Source organism: Micromys minutus (genome assembly GCF_963924665.1).
Source record: "Micromys minutus genome assembly, chromosome: 18".
In the NCBI taxonomy this organism is placed as follows: Eukaryota; Metazoa; Chordata; class Mammalia; order Rodentia; family Muridae; genus Micromys; species Micromys minutus.
This window is the reverse complement of record NC_137953.1, coordinates 34,460,831-34,487,464: the sequence shown is the minus strand read 5'-3', so window position 1 is coordinate 34,487,464 and position 26,634 is coordinate 34,460,831. Positions and strand designations below refer to the sequence as shown.

General features: G+C 36.7%; 1 protein-coding gene across 1 annotated transcript in view; it reads left to right on the top strand.

Moving 5' to 3' along the window:
• CNTNAP2 (contactin associated protein 2) overlaps positions 1-26,634 on the top strand; it is a gene marked incomplete at its 3' end in the record, with an annotated part of 2,047,702 nt that overhangs the window by 1,085,199 nt on the left and 935,869 nt on the right. Inside the window, exon 10 of the mRNA XM_080931878.1 lies at positions 23,186-23,357. Within this exon, the coding sequence (XP_080788004.1) occupies positions 23,186-23,357 (172 nt within the window). The remainder of the gene's footprint in view (positions 1-23,185; positions 23,358-26,634) is intronic.

The following is a 26,634-nucleotide window of genomic DNA, read 5'->3' as shown; positions in this document are numbered from 1 at the left end:
GCTTTTAGACATTTTAGAAACTCAAGTGAAGTTTATTTTTCTTCAAAACAATGTTATATTATTAATGAGCATTATGTTTACTACATATTCAGTGGGAAATATTTGATAACAGCATGGCTATTATTTCAATAATTTTAATTTGTTAATGACTAAACATAAATGTGACACATGTGGTAGACTCAGAAATACCAACCTGGGAATAGGCGATGTAGTTCAGTGGTAGAATAAGGGTTTTCCATGTGTGAGGCTATAGGTTTCATCCTAGTCAACATACACAAATCAATAAGGTAAATATTTAGGACTAGCTTCACTGGCCTTCACAGGTTCATCTATCCAAGTGTGTCAATTATGACCATGCTTGTTAGAATGTTTTCAATTTACTAATATAGACATGGTCTTATTGTGTAGATTTGACTGTCCTAGAGATTGCTATGTAGATCATAGAGACCATGTACTTGCAGACATCCATCTACCTCTAGCTCCTGAGTGAAATGGTTAAAGATGTGTGTCACCATATTTGACTTTTGCTATCTATTGTTAACAAACAGCTATTAACTTATATGTGTGTAATATATATATTACATTATATATAATAGGGACAGGGTATTAGAGGTCAGAAACAGGTGAGGTATACCATATCGCTTCAGCATCATTTCACTGAGGCTTACAAAAGTAAGCTACCTTCACACTACAAGACCTCTGAGAGGACACAGCTCTCTGAGAAGAACATTCCCAGGAAACAGAAGACACTGTTAACAGTTAACTGAAAGACTGAACTATCTCTATCTCCCAAGAAAAGACATTTTGTTCAACATGTCTGTCTCCAAGTTCAGGGTTACATTCTCTCCCACTAAAGCAAGACTGCTTCTAAGCACTTAACAGCACTTCTGAAAATTCTTGTTCAGAAAACACATTTGTTTCCTGTTTCATGGAGAATTTTTGCATTAAGGAATCTTTTGTATTCAGAGAGGACTCAAGAACTGAACTTTGAGGATTTCAAACTATAACCCCTTATATTAGTAGTCCTGATGTCTTAGCAATAGCATTCAATATGATCCAGATCAAAGATGATGATAAAATTTGTGTCAAGACCTAGAGCTGGCCTACTTCTCTCAGAACTCACAGCTTTCCCAAAGAGAGCTGAGCACTCAGGAGCACTTTCACTCCTGAGCCCACAGGTGAGTCCCTACTTTCTCTCCACTGACTATCCAGGGAGAGGCTTAAGTAAATCTTAGGGCAAAGGTATTGCCTGGAACCTGAGCCTTCTGGCCTTATCTGTGCCCAGAGCTAGAGCAGGACTACCTACATTGAAACTCACAGCTTGACAGCAGAAAGATGAATTCCCAGGAGTGTTCTCCCTCCTGAGCCGATAGGCACACAAGGGAGGCAAGCTCCACCGAGAGACAACAAGATCACCTAGCATCGCAGATAACAACATGGTAATAGGCAAGTATAAGAACCTAAACAACAAAAAACAGGACAACCTGGCAACATGAGAACCCAGTTCTCCCACCACAGCAAGTAGTGGATGTCCCAACACACCATAAAAGCAAGATTAGGACTTAAAATCATACCTCATGATGATGATGGAGGGCCTTGAAAAGCACCTAAATAACTCCCTTAAAGAAATACAGAAGAACACAGGTTAAAAAAAAGTAAAAGCCCTTATAGCAAAAACATGAAAATCCTCTAGAGAATTACACAAGCAAACAGGTGAAGTAATTGAACAAAACCATCCATGATCTGAAAGGGGAATAGAAACGTTAAAGAAATCACAAAGGGAGACAACTCTTGAAATAGAAAACATACAAAAGAGATATGGAGTCATAAATAAAAGCATCACTAATAAAATATAAGAGAAGAAAGAGAAAATCTCAGGTGCAGAAGATACAATAGAAACATTGACACAATAGTCACAGAAAATGCAAAAAAAACAAAACTGTCCTAACACAAAACATCCCAGAAATCCAGGGCCCAATGAGAAGAACAAAGCTAAGGATAATGTGTATAGAAGAGAGCAAAAGCCTACTATGAGACCATTTTAAAAAATTAAGTGCTAACAAAAATATTTTCGTATAGATTTACACTAAAATACTTTTATTTATCTGTACATATATCTCTCTTTTTAAAAAAATAACATTGTAAAAAAAAGAGACTTTTAACATAAAGGGGTGTTGAGGTTTGTCAAATGCTTTCTCAGCATCTAAATGACCATGTTGTTTCTTTTTCTTTGAGTTTGTTTATATGCTGGATTACTTTGAAGGATTTCTGTATATTAAACCATCCCTGCATCCCAGGTATGTAGCCGACTTGATCACAGTGAATGATAATTTTAATGTATTCTTGGATTTTGTTTGCAAGGATTTTGTTGAGTATTTTTGCATCAATGTTCATAAGTGAGATTGGTCTGAAGTTCTCTAATCCAAGACCCATACTTAAACATAATAAAGGCAATATACAGCAAACCAATAGCCAATATCAAACTTAACAATGAGAAACTTGGAGCAATCCAACTAAATTCAGAGACTTGAAAAGGCTGCCCACTCTCCCCCTACCTATTCAACATAGTACTGAAAGTCCTGGCCAGAGCAATTAGACAGCAAAAGGAAATCAAAGGGATACAAATTGGAAAAGAAGAAGTAAAAGCATCACTATTTGCAGATTACATGATAGTATAGTTAAATGACCCCAAAAATTCCATCAGAGAACGTCTACAGCTGATAAACAAGTTCAGGAAAATGGCTGGATATAAAATTAACTCAAACAAATCAGTAGGATTCCTCTACTCAAAGGACAAACAAGCAGAGAAAGAAATTAGGCAAAAGATACCCTTCAAAATAGTCACAAACAATATGAAATGCCTTGGTGTGACTCTAAGCAAGTGAAGGGCCTATATGACAAGAACTTCAAATATCTGAAGAAGGTAATCCAATGGAAAGATCTCCCATGATCAAGGATTGGAAGGATCAACATTGTAAAAATGGCCATCTTACAAAAGCAATCTACAGATTCAGTGCAATCCCCATCAAAATTCCAACCCAAATTCTTCATAGAGTTGGAAAGATCAATGTGCAAATTCATCTGGAAAAACAAAAAATCTAGAATATTGAAATTCATCCTCAAAAAGAAAACATCTGTGGGAATCACCATCCCTGACCTCAGGCTACATTGCGAGGCAATTATGTTTAAAACTGCATGGTACTAGTACAGAGATAGGCACGTTGATCAATGCAATAGAACAGAAGATCTAGAAATGAACCCTCACACATATGGTCACTTGATTTTTGACAAAGGAGCTGTAAACATTCAATGGAAAAAGAACAGTCTCTTCACAAAATGGGGTTGGTCCAACTGCCACTCAGCATGCATAAGAATGAAAATAGACCCTTTCCCATCTCCTTGTACAAAGCTCAACTTCAATTGGATCAAGGATCTCCACATTAAACCAGGTACACTGAAACTATTAGAAGAGAAAGTAGGAAAAACCTTAGAACATATAGGTACAGGGGAAATTTTCCTGAACAGAACACCAATGGCTCATGCTCTAAGGTCAAAGATCAAAAAATAGGACTTAATGAGATTGCAAAGGTAAGGCTAAGGACACTGTCAAGAAAACAAAATGGCAGCCAACAGATGGGGAAAAGATCTTTACCAACCCCACATCTGCTACAGGCCTAATATGCAAGGTATACAAAGAACTCAAGAAGTTAGACACCAGAGAATCAAACAATCCTATTAAAAATAGGATACAGAGCTAAACAAAAAATTCTCAATTGAGGATTAGCGAATGCCTGAGAGGCATCAAAGGAAGTGTTCGACATCCTTAGTCATCAGGTAAATGCAAATCAAAACAACTCTGAGATTCTACTTCACACCAGTCAGAATGGCTAAGATCAAAAACTCATATGACAGCAAATGCTGGTGAGAATGTGGAGAAAGAGGAACACTCCTCTACTGTTGGTGGTGTAAACTGGTACAACCACTCTGGAAATCAGTCTGGTGGTTCCTCAGAAAATTGGACATAGTACTACCTGAAGACCCAGTTATTCTACTTCTGAGCATATACCACAGAGATGTTCCAACATACAATAAAGACACATGCACTACAGTGTTCATAGCAGCTCTATTTATAATAGCCAGAAGCTGGAAAGAACCAGATGTCCTTCAGTAGATGAATGGATACAAAAATTGTGGTATATTTACACAATGTAGTACTACTCAGCTATCAGAAACAGTGACTTTATGACATTTCTAAGAAAATGGATGCATCTAGAGAATATCATCCTGAGTGAGGTAACCCAGGCACAAAAGAACAGACATAATATGCAGTCACAGATAATTGGTTACTAAGCCCAGAAACCTCTGAGCACCCCAGAAGCAAGTCACAGGATATATGAAGCTCAAACAAAGACCAGAAAAAGAAAAAAAAAAAGAAAAGAAATGAAAGCCTTCTTAGGAAAATAAATAAATGTATAGCACCCTCTCAGATTGTGGTATACCTGGGCCTTAAATCATTAATAATACAAGAGCTAAGATAATAGCCTTGTGGTGATTTTTGGTATTCACAGATCATTGTGCTTAATGTATAGTCAGCAAGAAATCTGTTTCCATGTTACATTCTCTCCTGCATGTGCTTTATTCTTATGGTAACTAGTAGGATTTCAATGCATGCTATCAAACCTCTACAAGAATTAAGTATTGCCAAAAATATTCATATAATGTTATGCCAAAATGCCTTGAAAAATCTGTATATGTATCCCTCTTTTTAAAATAAAGTTGTAAGAAAAAAAAAGAGAGAGAGAGAGACCAAAATTCTCAAATAAAAAGCCCAGTAAATATCTTCAACAAAATTATAGAAGAAAACTTCTGTAACCTAAATAAAGAGATGACCTGGAGCATAAAAGAAGCCTACAGAACTTCAGTTAGATTGAACCAGAAATGATATTCCTCCCTAAACATAAGTCAAAACACAAAATATCCAAAACATAAAATGAATACTAAAAGCAGTAAGAAAAAAAAGGACAAGTAACATATAAAGGCAGAGTGATCAGAATTACTCCAACTTTTCAACAGAGACTAAGAAAGCTAGAAGATCCTGGACAGACATTATACAAACCTTATGAGACCACAAATGCCAACCCAGGTTACTATATCCAGACAAACTCTCATTTACCATAGATGGAGAAAGGAAGATATTCCAGGACAAAGACAAATTTACACATTATCTATCAAGAAGTCTATGCATATAGAGGATAAGATGAAAAACTGCAACACAAGGAGGGAAAATACACCTGAGGAAAAGCAAGAAGGTAATCGTCTTGCAACAAACACTAAAGAAGAAAAGCTCACAAACATAGTTCTACTTCTAACAACAAAAACAACAGGAAACAATATTCACTATTCCTAATTATATCTTAACATCAAAGGACTCAATTGTTCAATAAAAAGACATAGACTATCAGATTAAATACATAAACAGGACCCAGCATTTTGCTGCATACAGCAAGCTCATTTCAGAGACAAAGGGAGACACTACTATTGATAAAAATGAACTCTCATTTCTATGGTCCAAATCAACATCTATGGATTGTCCAAATGCAAGGACAACCACACTCATAAAAAAAACTTTATTAAACTTAAAGCATTTATTTCACCACAGGCAATAATAATGGGAGACTTCAACACCCTATTCTCATCAATGGGCAGATCATGGAAGCAGAAACTGAACACACTGAACCTAATAGAAGAAATAAAACAAACGAATTTAACAGACATCTATAAAAATTACATCCCAAAACAAAAAATTACATCTTATTCTCAGCACCTCATGGTACCATCTCCAAAATTGACCATATAGTCAGCCACAAAACATGCTGCAATATATATAAGAAGATGAAAATACTCCTATGCATCCTATTAGATCACCATGGACTAAGGCTGGTATTCAATGACAACAAAAACAAAAGAAAGTCCACAAACATATGGAAGCTGAACAACACTTTACTCAATGATAACCTGGTCAAGGAAAAAAGAAAGAACTAAATTAAAACCTTTTTAGAATTTAATGACAATGAAGGTACAGCATAACCAAACTTATGGGATGTAATGAAAGCAGTGCTAAGAGGAAAACTTATAGCTCTGAGTGCCTCTAAAAAGAAACTGGAGAGAGGATGCACAAATAGCTTTATGGTGGAATGAAAGCTCTAAAACAAAAAGAAGCAGATACATGCAAAAGGAGTATACAGCAGAAAATAATAAAACTGAGAGATGAAATCAACCATGTAGAAACAAGAACTATACAAAAATCAACTAAAAACAGGAGCTACTTTTCGAGAAAATCAACACAATTGATAAACCCTTAGCCAGACTAAGTAGAAGGCACAGGGAGTGTACCCAAATTAACAAAATCAGAAATGAAAAGGGAGACATAACAACAGAAACTGAGGAAATTCAAGAAATCATCAGATTCTAGTACAAAAGCCTATACTCATCAAAACTGGAAAATCTAAACAAATAGAAAATTTTCTAGAGAGATTTCTAGTCCTAAAGTTAAATCACTATCAGATAAAATATCTAAACATTTCCATAACCCCTAAAGAAATAGAAGCAGTCATCAAAAGTTTCCCAACCAAAAAAGGCCAGGACCAGATGGTTTTAATGCAGAAATCTATCAGACTTTCATAGAAGACCTAATACCATACTTTAAAAACTTTTCCACTAAATAGAAGCAAAAGGAACACTACCCAATTCATTCTTCAATGCAACAATTATGGTCATACCTAAAACACAGAAAGACTCTACAAGAAATAAATGATAGATAGATAGATAGATAGATAGATAGATAGATAGATAGATAGATAGATAAATGAAAACTTCAGAACATGGAATAAAAAAAACTCAATAATTATACCAAACCGAATTTAAGAACACATCAAAACAATCATTCATGTAAACAAAAAAGCATTATCCCAGGGATGCAGGCATGGTTCAATATACAGAAATCCATCAACATATTCCACTATATAAACAAACTCAAAGAAAGAACCACATGATCATCTCATTAGATGTTGAGGAAGCATTTGACAAAATTCAAAACCCCTTTTATGTAAAAAAAAAAAAAAAAAAAAAAAAAAAAAAAGAAAAAAAAAAAAAGAAAAAAAAAAACTTGTAAAGATCAGAAATTTAAGGTCCATACGTAAATATAGTTCAAGCAATATACAGCAAACCAGTAGCCAACATCAGACTAAATAGTGAGAAACTTAAAGCAATCCCACTAATATCAGGGATTAGACAAGGCTGCCCACTCTACCCCTACCTATTCACTATAGTACTGGAAGTCCTAGCCAGAGCAATTAGACAACTAAAGGAAGACAAAGGGATAAAAATTGGAAGGGAAGAAGTCAAATATTAACTATTTGCAAATGATATGTTCGTATATTAAGTGACCTCAAAATTTCACTAGATAACTGATACAGCTGATAAACAATTTGGCTGGATATAAAATTAACTCAAGCAAATCATCAGCCTTTCTCTACTCAAAGGTTAAACAGTCTAAGAAAGAAATTAGAGCATCAACACCCTTCACAATAATCATAAATAATGTGAAATGCCTTGGTAAATATCCAACTAAGCAAGTGAAATATCTGTAGGACAAGAACTTCAAGTCTCTGAAGAAGGAAATTGAAGAAGATCTCAGAAGATGTAAAGATCTTCCATGCTCATGAATTGGAAGGATCAACATAGTAAAAATGGCCATCTTGCAAATCCAATCTACAGATTCAGTGCAATCCCCATCAAAGTTCCAACCCGATTCTTCATAGAGTTAGAAAGAACAGTTCCAAATTCATTTGAAATAACAAAAAAAAAAAAAGACCAAAAACAAAAAAAAATACAGAATAATGGAAACTATTCTCAAAAATAAATCAACTGTAGGGAGATTCAAGAGCTCAAAGTCCAAGTGGTAAAAGACCTCTATATAAAACCAGGTACACTGAAACCAATAGAATAGAAAGTGGGGAAGAACTTAGAACACATAGGCACAGATGAAATTCTTCTGAAGAGAACATCAATGGCTTATGCTCTAAGATCAAGAATCAACAATTGCAAAGCTTCTGTAAGTCAAAGGATACTGTCAACAGGACAATAAAGCAACCAACACATTGGGATAAGATCTTTATTAATTCTACATCTGATAGATGTCTAATATACAATATATATAGAGAACTCAAGAAGTTAGACTCCAGACAATCAAATAATCCTATTAAAAATGGGGACGTATATAAACAAAGAAATCTCAACTGAGGAATACCAAATGCCTGAGAAGCACCTAAAAAAAATTCAACATTCCTAGTCACCAGGGAAATGCAAATCAAAAAACTCTGAGATTCTACCTAACACATTTTAGAATGGCTAAGATAAAAAACTCAGCTGACAGCAGATGCTGGCAAGGATGAGGAGAAAAAAATAATACCCCTCCATTGTTGGTGGTAATGTAAGCAGGTACTACCACTCTGGAAATCAGTCTACATGTTCCTCAGAATATTAGACACAGTACTAACTGACAACTCATCTATACCACTCCTGGGCTTACACGCATAATATACTCCAACAGATAACAAAGACACTTGCTTCACCATGTTCATAGCAGACTTACTTATAGTAGCCAGAAGCTGAAAAGATCCCAAATGTCCTTCAACATAGGAATGGATACAGAAATTGTGATGCATTTACACAATGGAGCACTACTCAGCTATTAGAAACAATGACTCCATGAAATTCCTAGGTGAATGGAAGGAACTAGAAGCTATATCCTAAGTGAGGTAACCCAGTCACAAAAGAACACACATGGTATGCACTCATTAGTAACCATCTCAGAATACCCAAGAAACAATTCACAGACCTTTTTAAAGCTCTAAAAGAAGGAAGGTCAGAATGTAGATGCCTCAGTTCTTCTTAGAAGGTAAAACCAAATGCTCAGGGAAGGATATAAAGTGACAGAGGAGCTGGAATTGGAGAAAAGATTATCCAGAGACTGCCTCACCTGGAATACCACCCTATATTCAGCACCAAAACCAAGAATATTGTTGATGCCAAGATGTGCTTATTGGCAGGACCCTACTATGGATGCCTCCTCAGAGACTCTGCAAGAAGCATACTAATACAGATCAGGATGCTTGCAGCTAACCACTGGACTGAACACGAGAACCCCAATGAAGGAGCTAGAAAAAGAACTGAAGTAGTGAAAAGTGTTTGTAAGCCGTTGTGAAGAACAACATTATCCACCAACCAAACCTTCCAGAGCTCTCAGGGACTAAAACACCAACCAATGAGTACACATGGAGTGACCCATGCCTCTAGTTGATTACATAGCAGAGAATAATATTTTCTGGCATCCGTGGGAGGAGAGGCCTTTGGTCCAGTTAAAGTTTGTTTTCCAAGTGTAGGGGAAAGCTAAGATGCTGATGTGGGAGAGGGTAGTTGGGATAGGGAGTACCTTCATGGAAACAAGGGGAGAGGAAAGAGAATAACATTTGAAATGTAAAAACTGAGAATATCCAATAAAATGGGGGGCGGGGAGAACTAAAGGCAGGAATCTGGAGGCAGGAACTGAAGCAGAGACCATGGAAGAATGCTGCTTACTGGCTTGTTCTAATTACCTAACTTATATGTCCCAGGACCACCTGTCCTGGGTGACACTACCTACAGTGCTCTACTTTGGGTGGGGTGGAGGAAATGACAGAGAGAAACACAGACAGACAGAGAATTGACTTTCATCTTCCACAGTGCTGCAGATTTTAAAGTCTTTTAGAAAAACTAAAAAAAAAAAAAAAACCAAGATTAGATACTTGAGTCCTTCAATTGGTTAGCTCATTTAAAGATATTCCAGAATTCAAATTGATCTAAGTGTTCCTATTCTTTAAGAACTTGCAACAGCATTGAGAGTACAGATACCTAAAATTATATGATATATTCAGAAAGGTTGTAAGCACAGGAGCCTAACATGGAAAAGCAACATACAACTGAGGTCTCCACACTAATGGAACCTAACTTTTTAGAGTTCTTTCTAAAACACTGTTCATCATGTATGGACTTTTGGAAACAACTGCATACAATGGATATATAAACTAAAGTACAAACAAAAACATGTTATATAAACATACTATAAAAAAACAAAGATGATGATACACTAATTCCTCTGATCTCCAATATCAAAAAAGAATAAACATCATTTTAGACTTTTTTTAATTGGTTGTTTTTCTATATATTACTAAATGTGTATGACTGGGGTACTCAGAAACCATAAAGGGTTATTAGATTGCTTAGAACTTGAAAAAACAAATAGCTGGTTGTGAGCTACCATGTATGTCCTGGGAACAAAACCTTTAGACCCTGTAAATACAAATGCTCGTAAAAGCTAAGCCATTTCTTCTGCCCCATTTATATTATTTTTAAAAATCCACCTTACCATAAATTTTAGATAAATGCACAAATAGCCAATAACTCTAAATATTTTGAAGTAAGCTTTTCATTAGCATACCATCTGATGAAAGGAAATGATGCTTTTCACATTAACTTGACAAACTACATTCATTGAAAGAATATAGGTCACAGGATTTTAATGTTTAGATATTAAAGCATTGAGCTATTAGTTGTAGGTACTTTAGAAAACAGGCTTCTGATTGCACGTTCCAGTCATTCTCTGGGGGTTGGTTTCTAGGCAGAGTCAGCAAACAAAAGATACCTCAGACAGAGACTTGGAATTATGTAGTAATTGTGTAAAATGAAAAATAGGATAAGGAGCATTTTATGCCCAAGCCCTGTTCTGTTTGTTTGTTTGTTTTATATCTTCATACATTTTGGGCTTGGTAAGAGTATTAAATTTTGGGGGACATTTTTACATAGTGAAGATATACAGTAGAGATAGAATAAATATTTTTTTAAATATAAACTACAAACATCTTCCTAACACTTCCAAACTGCAGACTAGGGACAGATACATTCATCAGAATGCACAGGAACACAGCCTGCAAACCTGTTTGCTTTATATGTCTCTCTAGCAGGTGGCAGAAGTTTAGTCTAAATAATGGAAAGTCACACCCACAATAAAAGCCATTCATGGAGATGAATTTCAAATATTACAATAGGATTGAATTTAGCTAGGAGGCTGTAAACCAACTTTCAGACTTGAATTCAAATTTTGTTGTTTCTTGCTTTAGTCAACATGTGTATATTTTACCATTGTTTCTCCAAAGATATGACAGAAGATGTAAAAGTGAACACATGTTATAGCTTTTCTGTGATGAAATTTAGCCCTTTAGGAGCTCAGCTAAATGGCTACTTTTTTATTCTGAACATGATTTTTTCCTCTTGCAAGAAAAGGTGATTCATTTATAAGCCTCTGTGGGGGTGTATTTTTCTCTTTATCCTAAATTTGAGCATACAGCTTCAAATCATTCTCACTATTGTAGTCATTTGAAACCAGTGTTGGTTTTCAACAATTCAAAAGCATGTGAGCCACTTTTCACTGTGGCCCCATGACAGGATCATCAATGGTTGTCCAAGGTAGAATGTAGAAAAGGTCATTAAGAGAAGCATGGTGCTGACTAAAAACTACATCTTCAGTGATCTGTGACTATGTTCTTGACTCCACATATTCATGTCTTTCCTTGAGTTCCTTCACTTCTGATTGGGTCCCTGGGTTCAGAAAGCCTGCAGAGAAAGAGACCAGGGCATTCCACTCTTTAATTTGAAGTAGCCTTAAAAATTGTTCGATTTTTACTCTCACAATTTCAAACATTTTTTTCCACCTATTTCTGATTCCAGCTGACAGCCAATGCTATCTGAGACAATTTTACAGACTTGGGTGGTGCGATGGTTACTTTTAAGTGTCAACTTGACACAACTCAAAATAAATCACTTGCAATAAACAGGTGAATAATTGTCCTTATCAGACTTGTCTGTGTGGAACTGTCCTGATGGCTAATTGAGGTAGAATAGTCCATTGTGGGTGGCACCATTCCCCAGTTTAGTGCTCTGAACTATATGAGTGAAAAGAGCTGGTTAAGCAAAGGTCAGCAAGCAGGTATCACCACAGCAGGCACTCTTCTGCTCTTCATTCTGTGTGTCAGTTGAAACCCCTCCCCCATTCCTTCAACTTGGAATTATAACCCAAACAACACTTTCTTTTCGTAAATATCATTTTCTAAGTCAAATGTTTAGCACATTCTGTATTCTTCTTCCTTAGTTTTATTAATGTGTTGTTTCTTTGGAGCAATACATGGTGTTTGTCTTGCATGGAACAACATGATGCTGGGCATTAGCATCTTTGTACCCTTACTTCTTACCTTCTTTGTTCAAGGGCTTTCTGACAATATATTGGCACTTACCATCTCCTGTAGAGAGACTGAAAGCTTTCAGATCCTGATAACTCTGTGGAGCCTAGACTACTGACACTTACTACCTGCCAGCCCTCAAATACTCTTCACTCTATTCTTTTTAAAATAGTCATGTTGAAAACACTCACTTTGATATCCACCATGCATCCTGAACAGGCTTGCACATTCCTTCTCCAATTCTCTTTGTTCTATAACCAGAATGCCATGACTCAATGAGTGTACATTGGTCTGTGGGTCAAGGCACCTTACTTTATGCAAAAACCTCCTTTGTTGTTTCTTTACTTCTGTTGACATGCTTGAAATGTGGGGGTGGGAAGAACTTTGTACTTGGTCCTTTGTTCCTAGGATAATCTTTATATATTGTGACCGCTATGTTTCCTGGTGATCTGCTGTATTAGTGATGACAAATAGTCATTTTTTAAAAATTACTTTTGGTGAATTTCTTAATTGAGAATTTTATACATGTATAAAGTACATGCTGGTTAAAGTTTGAATAAGTTTTTTCTCCCATCCCTATTATCCAACTCATTATTTCTGCAAATATTTTAAAAGAAATTTTGTTTAAGATTTATTATTTTCTCTGACTCCAAGTTTTAAACAGTCTTGGAGTCAGAGAGAATAATTTTTCTTCTCATTCTTCCCCTCTATTCTCAACTTCTGTATCTGTATGTTAATTCTGATTTTCATTCATAAGATTTCTATGTATGTTTTAAATCACTTTGGTTTTTGAAGTACCTTTGAGAATCATGTCTGTCCATTCCCAGTTTGATTCAGAAGATTTCTCATCTGTTTAACACAACCCCTGAGTTTTTATTTACAGCAATGTGCTTTCCGATTGTCCAGTATCTATTTGGTTGCTGATAAAAACTAAGTAGTAACTTCTTTTTTAACAATTATCTCATACTTCTATGCTTGACTCTGTCTTACTGTAGTTGTTTTTAAAATACGTTCTGAACACTTTACAGCACTAAAATGTGTTTAATATTTCTGGGGGCCAAATATTTCTCACAACAATTGTTCTTCATAGAGATAGATCCCCTTCTGCTTACACCTGAGGAGCACATGAGCTGGTTCTTCTAAGCTAGTCTTCCTGGCTTAGCTGGACAGCTAATAGGAGAAGGATTCTCTAATTTGAAATGGCATAGCAGATAGAGCTGGAGTTCTTTACCTGTGCCCAGAATGGACAGAGGATCACATCTTCTATTGCTAGTTAAGAAAGAAAACAGTCAAACTTTGAGGTCCATCTCATCTCTATCATGTTTGTTCCACTGTGAAGTTGAAGATGCTGAATAAAACCAGATTAAGCAGGAGACTGACTCCTTTTCTAGTGTTTTTTAGATTGAGATTACTGATATAAATGTCTCAGTTTTTTTTTTCTCTAAGAATCCTGAAATGCCAGAGTTAATCCAAAGAGAATTTACACTCCATTTCCCATGGTAATAGCCTGAAACCACTTGCTTTCTACAGTAACTTCTTGGTTTGAGTGCCACACCCTACAGTTAGTGCAAATTTGAAAGCCATAATTTAGTTCAGCAACTCTATATTTTATGCATTCTTAAAGAGTAACTTTTCTTTTTCTTTCAATAGGCCAGGCAAAGAGAGACAAATTTTCTTGTCAGCTCTCTTTGCTGACTAGTTATAGTGTCTCTGGTATCTACTTCACTAAGATTTTAGCAGCTTTGGATTTAATGTGATACTGATATTGGGGTGTGCCTTATCTTTGCACAGGCATATATGATGATTTCTATTCTGCTTGACCTTTAAAATCCAAACCCTATTACAAAGATGAGGAGATATTATTCTAAATATTAGTGGCTCAGCATCATCTAATACCCTTGATTTCCTATTCTCCTCCAGATATGTACTTTAAAGGATGCATGCTCCTTTCTACCTAGATCTCTGGGTATTTGCTATTGTGAACTTCTCTAGATTCTCACATTACCTTATCGTGGAAAATAAACTGCTTCATGTTATGTTTGTCTCTTTCCCAATTATTCCTAAAGGCAATATCAGTGTATGTTAAATATCTTTCAAATAAATTACCTTCTATTAAAAGGCTTGTATTAATACACTTAAGAAATTGGCCCTTTAAATATATTTGTAGAAAAAGCCATTAGTGTATATATACAACAATCCAATATAATAAAGTACCAAAGCTAATGTAGTTAAAGATATTATAGCTGAAGTATATGTTTAAAATACGACATTTTAAGTTATCCATTTATATTAATTTTAATTAAAACAATTAATCTAGCATATGCTATTTGGAATATTAAGTATTCTCCTTCTCAAATACATGGCCTCATAATTTGTAAATTTCTAGAAAATTATTTTTTGTAACAATATCAGATCACCAATAAGTATCACCATTTTCCTGAGTGCTGTGAACATGTGTTCTGACATGAATAATCTCTCCAAAAGAGGAAAGAAAACCTGCTCAGATTTTAGTAGAAACCCCCTTGGACCAACCCTGGAAATGGGCTGAAGGTTGGGCTAGGATGGTGTCGCAGAGATGAGGGGAGGACTGTTTAAAATATGGAAGGTACCTAACATGTCCCTGGCACATTAACAAGAAATGAGGCAGGAAGCTGAGCTGATTGGCAAGCATTATGTAATAATGAATAAACTGAAATCCAGGCTTTTGGGAAAGTCTGCTGCTAAGGTGAGGGCAGAATTCCAGCAAGGGCAGATAGAAGTGTGTTATATTTTGAACACAAAACATGACTGGGGATGAGAAGTCAGGGAAATTTAGATGCAGTTAGTTTGAGTTGAGACACATGCATTTGCCCGGACACAGATCAGGAAAGAGTCTACCAGGAAAATAGATGTAGTCCAAGGCCAGCTGTGAGGAGTTTACCTTACCAGCCCACTCACACTCATAGACTCATTCACACTAACACTCACACACTCACTCATTATGAGAGATGAAACTGGCAGGACCAGAAAAGCAGAGGGGAAACTTTGTAGCAAAAGCAAAAGGGAACTACCTGGAAAGGAGCCCTGCTCTTTAACACTGACACACTATTTACCCAGTCAGCAAAAACAGTTTGGCTTTTAGATCATACCAATTTGTTCTCTTGTGTCTGAGGTTTTTTTCATTAATTTGGTTGTTACATTCTTGAGAATAAAAATATTCAAGCATTAGGTGTTTAATAAGTACTAAATTGATAGAAATTGCCTAAACCATTTGTAACAGAAGAAAGGAAGATGAAGTAAAGTGTAGCTAGGTCCTCTTGATATATGCTGCCTGCTGTAAATTTGAACATTTATTTTATAGATACATTTATATTTATTTTTCACAACTCATGATGGTGGCAATTATAAACCATTGCCTTCCAGACTTAAAAAATAATAAAAGTATACAGGATTTAATCAACTTACAAAGAACCAAAACCTGATAGATGCAAAATTCTTGGATTTGTACCTTACATATTTGCATTATAAAGAAATTGCAAACATTAATATAATGATAAAATAAGTAATTCATTGTTACTTTATCTTTTTTATGAACTTTATTTTTAATGATGGTTTTTAAACACTTTAACCTCCTTGTATCCACCACCCACCAGAGGTACTGGGACAAAAGGATGAGAGGGTAGGGGAAGTGGACCTGTTTAGGAAGGTTCTTTAAAGTAACTCCCATCTGTGTTGTGTGCACACTGGCAGTTCAGTTCACAAGTCAGCAGCAGCAACTCATACCTCACAAACACTTCACAGACACCAACAGTCCAGTTCGGCAGAATCAGGATAGCAAACATGAATCAGTATTAGTGGCACGAAGATTGTAAGGCCTGAGCCTTGGCTGGAGTCAGCCGGAGGAGCCAGGAGGAACACCAGAAGTTCTCAGGCTGTGCCTCTCTCAGGAAATTAAAGATAAGTAAAGACAAAAACCCAACTAGCATTGCACAGCTATCTCTATAAGCAAGCTCACCCTGCCCCATCACTGTCTTCTGAGTCCTATTTATATGCTCTAAGCATCACATGTCCTCCATAGGTCTTGCCTCAGCATGAGTCTTGATACAGCACATGCATCTGTCTCAGCTGACATCACTATACCAATTAGCCTGAGTCCTTGGAAGTGGCAAGAAACTGCAGCACCTCGAAAAATTCTTCATCATACCTTCTTTCATGTGCTTGCTTGAGCAGAATATCCTTCCACCTGTGTCTGCTTCAGCTAAACATTCATTTACATGTTCACCAACTTTCCAAAGAACTCTTAAGTTTCCACTTTGATTTATACTAAACCTGGAAAAGACAACAAAGTGATTCTTTTTCTTTTCCATCATCAAAATTTACTGATAAAATTTTACTTTCAAGATAATTACTTTCTTACTCCTGATTCCCATTGAAGCTTAAATTCCTAACCTTTGTAGCCAAATTTAAATTCAAATAAATGTCAGAACCTAAAAATATTAGAACACATGTAGTCAGACAGATCACCATGATTTTATAAAATGAGATAACAGTAATCTAACTAAAAGCTATTGGGAAATTATTTTTTGGAATAATTGATCTCAACACAGACATCATCTGTGTTGAGAAAGCATGGTATGTAAAATATTCATCTGCCGATCTGATAACAGGTCAAGCTCTATAAGAAGAACTGGATTTGAATTTCCAGGAGCTAAAATCTACCACTAGCTTTAGGAAGAAAAGTCACATTTAAAATCCATGAGAATTGAATACAGATTAAGGTGGAATAAATTTAATCTAAAATAGGTTCTTGGATGATACAAATGTTTAGCATTAGGTTCTATTTCTAAAATAACTCGAAATTTATAAAAAATAAAATAGGAAGAGCTCAACTCATGTGGGTTCTCCAATTGTCTAATAATCTCCTCTATAACAAATGACCAGCCAAGAACACCTTCTTCTACCTTCTCTCTTACTATTCTGGTCCCTGCAAAGCAAAAGTAGAACCTCTGTTGCTTGTCCAAGCTCATCATCCCTGAGTAACTCAAGTTATCCTCTGTGGGAAGAACTTGTTTCCTTTGTTCTAACATCACAAAGGAATGCAAATATATTTTTGCAGAACACTGAAGTCTGTGTTTATTCTTCTGTATTGAATTCTGTCAGGTGACCTGCAGTGTCCACTAGTCCTAGCAGTATAATAATGCCTTTGATAGTTTGGTAGCAAATCAATATTACAAGCTTCTCACCTGTAAACCGATGAATCCTGCTTTTTCTATGACACTTAAAAAGCCAGCATCTCACAAAGTAGCTCTGGCTGACTTAGTACTTGCAAAGTTGACCAGGCTGGCCTTGAACTCAAGAAATACATGTTCCTGTTTCCAGTGTGGTGGAACTGAGATTAAAGTTGTATGGCAACATGCTCAGCTTTTGGGGTCTATGATGCCCCATCCAGCTTTTATTGCAGCCTCTACTGATATCTACTGCCTAACTCATTACTAATATGAGGGTTGTCAACAAATGACTTTCAAACTCCAATATCCCTCTTACGTTGGGAGTTACCAGGCTGTAAAGAGAGGTCACTCTGCTCTTTCTCACAGTGATTTATTCCCTTTTATATGGCCGTTTATGCACAGATTTGGATTTTACTTAATGTTTCCCATCATTTTTATTGATTAATAAAATATAAATCTTTATTCTCAAATTGTGAAATTTGTACTTCAGCCACCAGGAACTTGGGCAGCAATAAGTGCTTCATGTCATTCTGCAACAGGTCTGCCAGTCTTTCTTTGATTCCTACCTTGTCACTAGGTTTTAATACAACATACAATATCCTAGACTCATTATATGTTTGGCCTGTCCAAGCCTCATCAGCTGTCATTTCTCTATGTCTATGGGATGCACCATATCTGTTATACAGGAGTATGCATTTCTTCTCAGATTGTTCCCCTCTGGATAATCAGAAGCAACTATGTTTTGGGCAGACCCATTTCTATCTAAATTGACTTGTATATCTAGCTATGTATATAGGAAACCACACATTCACACTCATGGATTAAATTCTTCCCAAAGCCCACAGAGTTCATTCAGTGTTTCTCACATTCTGGATTTATATCTCTGTACTATTGAGAACTGGCTCATCCTATCCTCCATATACTAATGTACTGTCACAATTAACCTATATATACTTATTCTCCCAACTATTCCAAGTAGTGTCTTCCTTGCTCCTTTTAACTCTATGTTACTTGTAAACAAGTCTTCACTTTCATCCCCTGGCTCTTAGTCTGCTGATGTTGAATACATTTTGACTGTTTTATTCCACAGGCTTGAATAGGCAATGATTGGTAAACACTTGTTTCTTTCAGGCTTTCACAGGACAGTAAATGCTCCTTTGTAGTGCTCTCTCAGCCTTTCCCTAAGATCCCTAACATCCTTTAACTTTAAAACATATACTAGAAAAGCAGTGCTCTTTAGCCATTTAAATTCCAAGCCCTAGTGCCTACTGTCTTTTCCCCCCTTATTCTGTTGAATCAGATTAACAATATAACTTGCAACTGTTTAGATTGCTATTCTAATGTCAGAACAAATGTCGGCATGTTTTTGGCTGATGTATTTCTGAATTAAATTTTCAAAGCCTTAAATATAAACCGAATGACTTTGTCAGTGTGAAAAATAAACTGAAAGGACTTCAAGTCAGATAAATGGTTGTTATCTCCTAAACACAAAGCAGAAAGTCTGAACCTAAGAGTAAAGTACCAACCAGTTATAGTATGGGCATGGGGATCCAGTGGGGGGTGGGGGCCACTTTCCCTGGTGAGTTCAAGTCTGACAATATTCCAGATCCATCTGGTCATTGTAACATATTGTTACCTTGTAGAACTCAAGAATGCTTTCATCCAGTTTGGTAATCCAAACCATATGTAAATAATCTTCAGTGTTTTATTGTTCCCACTCAGGTTGGAGCTTGTTTAGTGTGAGAGGAGATTATCTTAGAGGCAATCACAATAATACAACTATAAGTTGATAATTGATAGCCATATTGAGGATGGGGTTAAGATTTTATTCTTCCTTTCATGATTATTCATTTTCTTACATGCATAAAGTCTACCTGTCTTCTGAAAACCACCCCAAATTTGTGTTTCATTAGATTATCTGTGTGTAAGCTTCTGAGCCTTGCTTAAGTCAAGCCAGACCAGTACATTACTGGTCAGTAGTGTCTTAGAAATCAGGTTGGGCACTTGTTGATAATTCCAAGACCTACTGATTTTCCACAATTTGTTGATAATCATTGGTTTGTTCTGCCACCCCGAGTTACTTCCTCCTTTTCCCTTTTCTCTTCTTAACAGGTAGTCCATGTTTTCAGTTTCTTCTCCCCACCCCCATAGAGTACAGTCTGAAAGAATTTTTGCATTTATGTTCTTTAAGTATTTTATGTACATACTGGTTAAAGTTAATGGCATTACTGCTAATGCCAATGTCCTTAAAAAAATCAGTTGGATCCCTGATAATGTTTTTCTTCTTTGTCTAATGAAAAATACCATATCACCACATATAGGAGGTAGAAAGATCAAGACTATGTTTCTAAAATACAAATATTTCCAGCAATACACCTTAGTGGATAAATGAGTCTCCTGCTAAGCTTGACAATCTGAGCTAGGTCTCCATGACCCATATAGTAGAAGTAAAGAACTGACTTTACAACTTCACAAATAATCCTTGACCCTCAATCTACACAACATGATGTGGTTATACACACACACACTGAAAAAAATGGAATTTTAAAAATCAATGACATAACAGAAATAATAAATTCTTCAAAATGGTCATTTACTAGAAAGCCAATCTATAGCCTCACAGAGATAATCAGTCCTGAGCTCCTAAGCTACTGAGCAAAGTACCTCTAAGAGCATTAGAAATGCTCCTGTTTAGGATCTGGAAGTGCAAGCTGTAGCTTCTGAGTGGGACTTTTCTCTCATGACTTGTTTCCTATCACATTACCTCACATTTGTCTGAGGCCTTGGCAAAGATTTCACCATCATATTTTCTTGCCTTTACTGCAGGACATTTCCTGGTATGTGATCATTGTTTTGGAAGCATTTTTCCATTCTTGCATTGCTCATTGTCTGTGTAATGTAGAATTAAGACAAATTTTGTTGTGAGATGCATCAAGCCCTGGCTTCTTTACAGCCAAGAGTTGGCTTTAGCTTGTGTTAGTCAGCTTTCACCACTAGGATAAGGTGCCTAAACTGAAAAACTTGGAAAAAAACGTATATTTCATCCATTGCTTCACAGGATTCTGTCTATAGTGGCCTGGCAGCTCACTTAAAATTCTGCTAAGGCCAACCTGTCTTCCTTGATTTTCCGGTTCCCTTCTCAGTCTGTGAAGGGTACTATTCACACTCAGGTTGGGTCTTCCTCTCTCTGGAATAGTCCTTCCAAACACAGCAATGTGCTGCTCACACTAATATATTTGACAGGCAGATTGAATTGTGTTAGCAGATAACACTTTTGGTACTATGGTGGGAGACCCTTAACTAGATTATTAAATATATCTTTTCATTTTTGTGTTATCATAGACACGGAAATACACTAAACTCTGAAAGAAAGGAAACTCAATTAAGAACATGCTTCCATTAGAAAGGGCTTGTAGGTAAGCCGATAGAGCATTTTCTTAATCAGTGATGGATGAAGGAGGGCCAAGTCTATGGTACCATTTCTGACTTTTCGGTGTTACATTGTATGAGAAAGCAAACTGAGCAAGCTATGTGGAGCAAGCCATTAATCAGCACTCCTCCATTGCCTTTGCATTGGCTCCTGCTTCCAGCTTCCTGTCTTGTTTGAGTTCCTGCCTTGTTTTTAATTCCTGCCCTGTGTGAGTTCCTGGCATTTTTTTTTTCTTAGAATTGTCCTTAATTCCTTGGGACAATCATTTGGTAGTGTAAGGCAATTAAGCTCTTTCCTCTCCAAGTCACTTTGATCACCAAGTTTCATCTGGTAGGCCTAACTATGACAGATAGCAATGCTGATAAACTTTGACCTACAGCCTAATAAGGATCCCATGTACTTTCATTTCTAGGGCCATTTTTATTTCTTTTCTTTATGTTGTTGCCAAATGCCTCTCCAAGACACACCAGGCTTCTGACCAGCAATTCTTTCAATGCCTTTTATGCTAATTTACACTTCCCTTTGGAGGTTTTATTGTAATTTCTTTCCAGCAAAAGATTAGTTATTCATCCTATAGTTAGGTGTCAATAACCGTCTTCATGCCACCCCCATTCATGCTACACAACGTATTTTCAGTCATGGAAAACTCACTCTCATCTGCCTCTTTACAACACTGCCTCATGGCCAAACTAAGCAATTTTGCATATCAGATGAGAAATGGTATAACAAACTTGAGTTTTGTTGTCTACAGAAACTATCATCCAAACTAAGTCCAAAGATGCTATAGAAGCTTGTGAATCCTTTTATAGGAGAGCCAATAGGATTTTTCTTAAAAGTGTTGAGGACAATGCTAGAAGAAGGACTATGTTTCAATGATTATGTAGTGACTATTCCTATTATTATCTTCCCCTAGAAAATATCTCATGTAGGAGCAAGAAAAGAATTGAGAATTTCAGATTCCAAATGTTTCAAGACCAAACAGAACAATGTTGTGAGTGGATGCTGAAGTCTTGTTTGGGGAACTTAATCACACCCAGTTGGAAGTGATGAGCATTTATGCAGCTGTTCTGCCTCACAAGAGTTCTCACTTTCATAAAGACAGCTACTCATTTCAAAATCCATCCCATTTAATGTGAATGTTTAGACTCCTAAGTAGTCATAAAAGCTGAACCTAATGATAGCCTTGCTAAGGACACTCAAAAAAGTTACAGCTGGGTGTTATCTGCCTCCTGAGTTTAGCCATTAAAATCCACTAAATTTTATCATGATTAAACAAATGGAAATCACATTGTATGTATACAACTATTCTTAGTAGACAACTTATTGAGAAGTCAGCATTTTTGTAAAACGACTAAGTCAATGACAAGGAAAATACATAGCTTAGAAACATATGCAAACATATATACAAAGGCATACCCCCTGTACTCACACACAATGCAGGCACAGATACACACACACACACACACACACACACACCATATAAAAATATTTAAACAGAACATTTCAACTTTAAGCCAAGAATTAAATATAATCCTGTGTGTGTGTTTGTGTGTGTGTGTGTGTGTGTGTGTATGTGCGTGCATGCACTGTACTGGTGAAAATTAATGTGTACATCTGAGGTTAAATATAAAAAAAAGTTTAAATGATGGTTTTTAGAATTTATATATTGATGCTTGTTAAGGAAATGAGAAAAGGGTGTTTTATTGTAGTGAACTATTATGATAATCAATCAAAGTAGGACATTTTAAAGAATTACTTAATAACCAACTTCTGTTTTTTTCATTATTCACTTTTATTAATTTAATGGCATTTTAATGTATTGTCTTTGCCAATCATGTAGTATTAGAAATTATAAATTAGTAGATAATTTAAGATTAATGAGTACAGTTTAAATTTGCCAATAGGCAAATTTGGATTGAGGAACACCCACCAACTCCAAAAAGACCACAGTTCCTAATCCTTTGCAAATGGTTCCAACTACGGAAATAAACATTCAAATACATGAACCTATGGGACCATTCTTATTTAACTCCTTCTCCCAAACCTAACTGTTGCCTAAAATAATCTCACATTTTCAAGCACTCCTCTACTACATCAGCAAAAGTCAAAGAAATGCCATTATCAGTCAGATAGCTATGTCTAGTCAAATGTCTGGGAAATCTTCAAAAAAGCATGTTGGATGCCCATTGTGACCTTCTTGTTCCTTCCGTTTTTAGGATTTTTGAACCACATGAACAATGCCAGTAACTCTGCCCTTCAGCCATCATTCCAAGGATGTATGCAGCTCATTCAGGTAGATGACCAGCTTGTAAATTTATATGAAGTGGCACAGAGGAAGCCAGGAAGCTTTGCAAATGTCACCATTGACATGTGTGCCATCATAGACAGGTAAGATATCTGTTCATCCTACTTTAAGTGCTTGTAGACTTCACATGTTAATGCTCTTATTGATTGATGGTTTTGTGTCAACTTGATACAAGCTGAAGTTATCACAGAGAAAGGAGTCTCAGTTGAGAAAATGCCTCCATGAGATCCAGTTGTAAGGCATTTTCTCAACTAGTAATCAAGGGGGGAGGGCCCAGCGCATTTTGGGTGGTACCATCCCTGAGTTGGTAGACCAGGGTTCTATAAGAAAGCAAGCTGAGCAAGCCATGGGAGGCAAGCCAGTAAGTGACATCCCTCCATGGTCTCTGTATCAGCTCCTGCTTCCTGACCTGCTTGAGTTTCAGTCCTAATTTCCTCTGGTGATGAACAGCAATATGGAAGTGTAAGCTGAATAAACCCTTTCCTCCCCAACTTGCTTCTTGGTCATGATATTTTGTGCAGGCTATGTTCCAGAGATAGCCAAACTTGTACCTCCTGCTGTGACTGGACTTGGTAATGTGTAAGAGTCACCCAGGTGGTACTGGTTTTGAAGAAATTACGGGGTTATGGAGAGTAGCTGCGGCTCTGCAGTGTGAGAGGTCATGGAAGGCCACTGGTGAAGGTGCAGCCTCAGTGTTAATCCCCAGGACTGACAGTAGTGTTTTGGAGATGCCAGTACCATGAGATGACCACCAAGAACAGCAGCGGCAGTAGAGAACAGGCAGCTGGAGCCTAGAAGACAAAGTGTGTGCTACAAAGGGCAGAGCTGGAGAAGTGACTCAAGCCCTTGGAGGAGCCCAGAAGTTACTAAGTGGATTCCCAGATACTAGATGGTTAGAGATTTATTTTGCTTTGACTGTGACTGTGCCCTGATATCTTTCCCTCTTGAAGAAAGAAGAGGAGCCTACAGTTTAGAGATTTTGAATTGTAAAAAGACCTTTATTTTTAAAAGAGACTGATTATTTTAAATGTTTTTCAATTTTAAAATGTAAGAATTGGTGAAGGTGGTTATCTAGGTTATCTAGATCTTGAGGATGAACAAGAAATTAAGGGTTGAAGCTTAATATTGATTTTTTTGCATGTCAAGTTGACAAGGGGTCAATTGTCCCGGCTGGTTTTGTGTCAACTTGACACAAACTGGAGTTATCACAGAGAAAGGAGCCTCAGTTGAGAAAATGCCTCCATGAGATCCAGCTGTAAGGCATTTTCTCAACTAGTGATCAAGGGGGAAGGGCCCAGCCCATTTTGGGTGGTGCCATTCCTGGGCTGGAAGACCAGGGTTCTATAAGAAAGCAAGTTGAGCAAGCCATGGGAGGCAATCCAGTAACTGACATTCCTCCATGGCCTCTGTATCAGCTCCTGCTTCCTGACCTGCTTGAGTTTCAGTCCTGACTTCCTCTGGTGATGAACAGTGATATGGAAGTGTAAGCTGAATAAACCCTTTCCTCCCCAACTTGCTTCTTGGTCATGATATTTTGTGCAGGAATAGAAACCCTGACTAAGATACTTGATAAGGAAAGACATAAAAGCAAAAGATAAATTCAAATGCAAAAAATTGGGTTATGAATGGTTGCTGTTTTGGGATGCTACATTATCTAGTGTATTTGTGATATCAGCAAAGACAACCTTTACATATGTATATATGTGTGTGTAGTATATTTGTGGGTATATATAGTATGCATGGTACATATGTCTGTGTGTATGTGCACATATATGTATACATATATGTGTGTGTGTGTGTGTGTGTGTGTGTGTGCATGCATGCTTCTGTGTGTATGTGTATTATACAGAATATATGTGTTATATAGCATGGCATATGTGTGTGTGTGTGTGTGTGTGTGTGTGTGTGTGTGTGTATGTGTTATAGAGACACATTATGTCTATATTGTGCATACAGTACTGCACTGCAGGCAGCAACTTGACAATTGTAGGAACCCTCAGCTGTCAGGGTTATCTTTCTCCCATACTACTTTGTTCAGCCTCAGTATTTTGTTTCTTCTGAAAATAATTCACAAGATATAGCCCACTGAGAAGGTGAGGTCTGGCAGCAGGAGGTGCTGGTCATGTGTCAAGAAACATAGAGAAGAACACTGGTACCCAATGTTCTTTCTCTGCTGAATTTAGTCTTAGAGACTAGGTTATGGAATGGCACTGCCCACATGTGGGTCTTCCAGCTCAGTTAACCTAATCCACTTTATGTCATGAAAATCATTTTCTGTCCTCTATCATTTTTAAGGGCAAAAAAGTCTGCACATAAAATGTCAAGTGGTTCAATCAACTCCTTTATTGATGAAAAATGCTAAACTATAGTGTCCCATATATATATCTTATGTGTGATATTGGTCATGTTCATTTCATTCAAATTCACTGAAGAGCTGCTGACAACATAAACCTAGAGCTGTGCCTCTCCAGATGAGAGAATGGGGAGTCTTAGCCTCCACTCCTGCAGCTGCAATGTGAAAATGCATCTCTGTAACATCTTCCTGCTAGCGGAAGCTCTTCAGCCTCCCCTTATACACCAATTTATCTTCCATTTGCCCAAATTTTCCCTAAGGAAGTAAATCCTGACTCATGCCTTTCCTTTCAAATTTCAACCAGACTTATTAGAGTTATTTTTAAAGGGGATGGGGGTAAAAATGAGAGCATAGCGCAAGAAAATAGAATAGCTGCCATAGTAGTCCTGCTGGATTTATAAACTTGAGTATGTCAGCAGCTGTTGCAGTGATGTGAGGAGAAGCCAAGGAAGTAGATGTGGAGGATAATTAAGTGTTCCAGAAATGCCTACTGAATTTTCTTTCTTGGTTTGTATATTTGCATGTGGTTTGGCCTATGTTTTCTGAACAGGACATTGAATCATGGAATATTCATTTGGCCAGACTATAGGCCTGTACACTTTATATATTCTTTCAGATCATATGTAATGTCCAGTCCCATTCTCTACACTAAAATAAATCAGTGGACAAAATGAAAGTCCATACATATATAAAACTCACAGTCAAATGGAAGAGAACAAGGGTAGACAGTAAGCTACAGGTTAAAAGTAAATAGTACCATAAGTTAGAAGACTCTCATATCTGAATATTTTAGCATGTAGAGTCAGAAGGGTTTGTGAAAGAGTATCTGAAGAAAATGAGAGAAAAAAGAACACACCTAAGTCCTTTGTAAGCAAAAGAATTTCCCTTTCCAACAGTAGAGGACACATCCTCTAGATGTCTAGGTAGAAATGTAAAAAAATACAGTTGTGTATATGTATGTAACAGATATGTATCTTCATATTACATAGGAAATCGTGGTGCCCGAA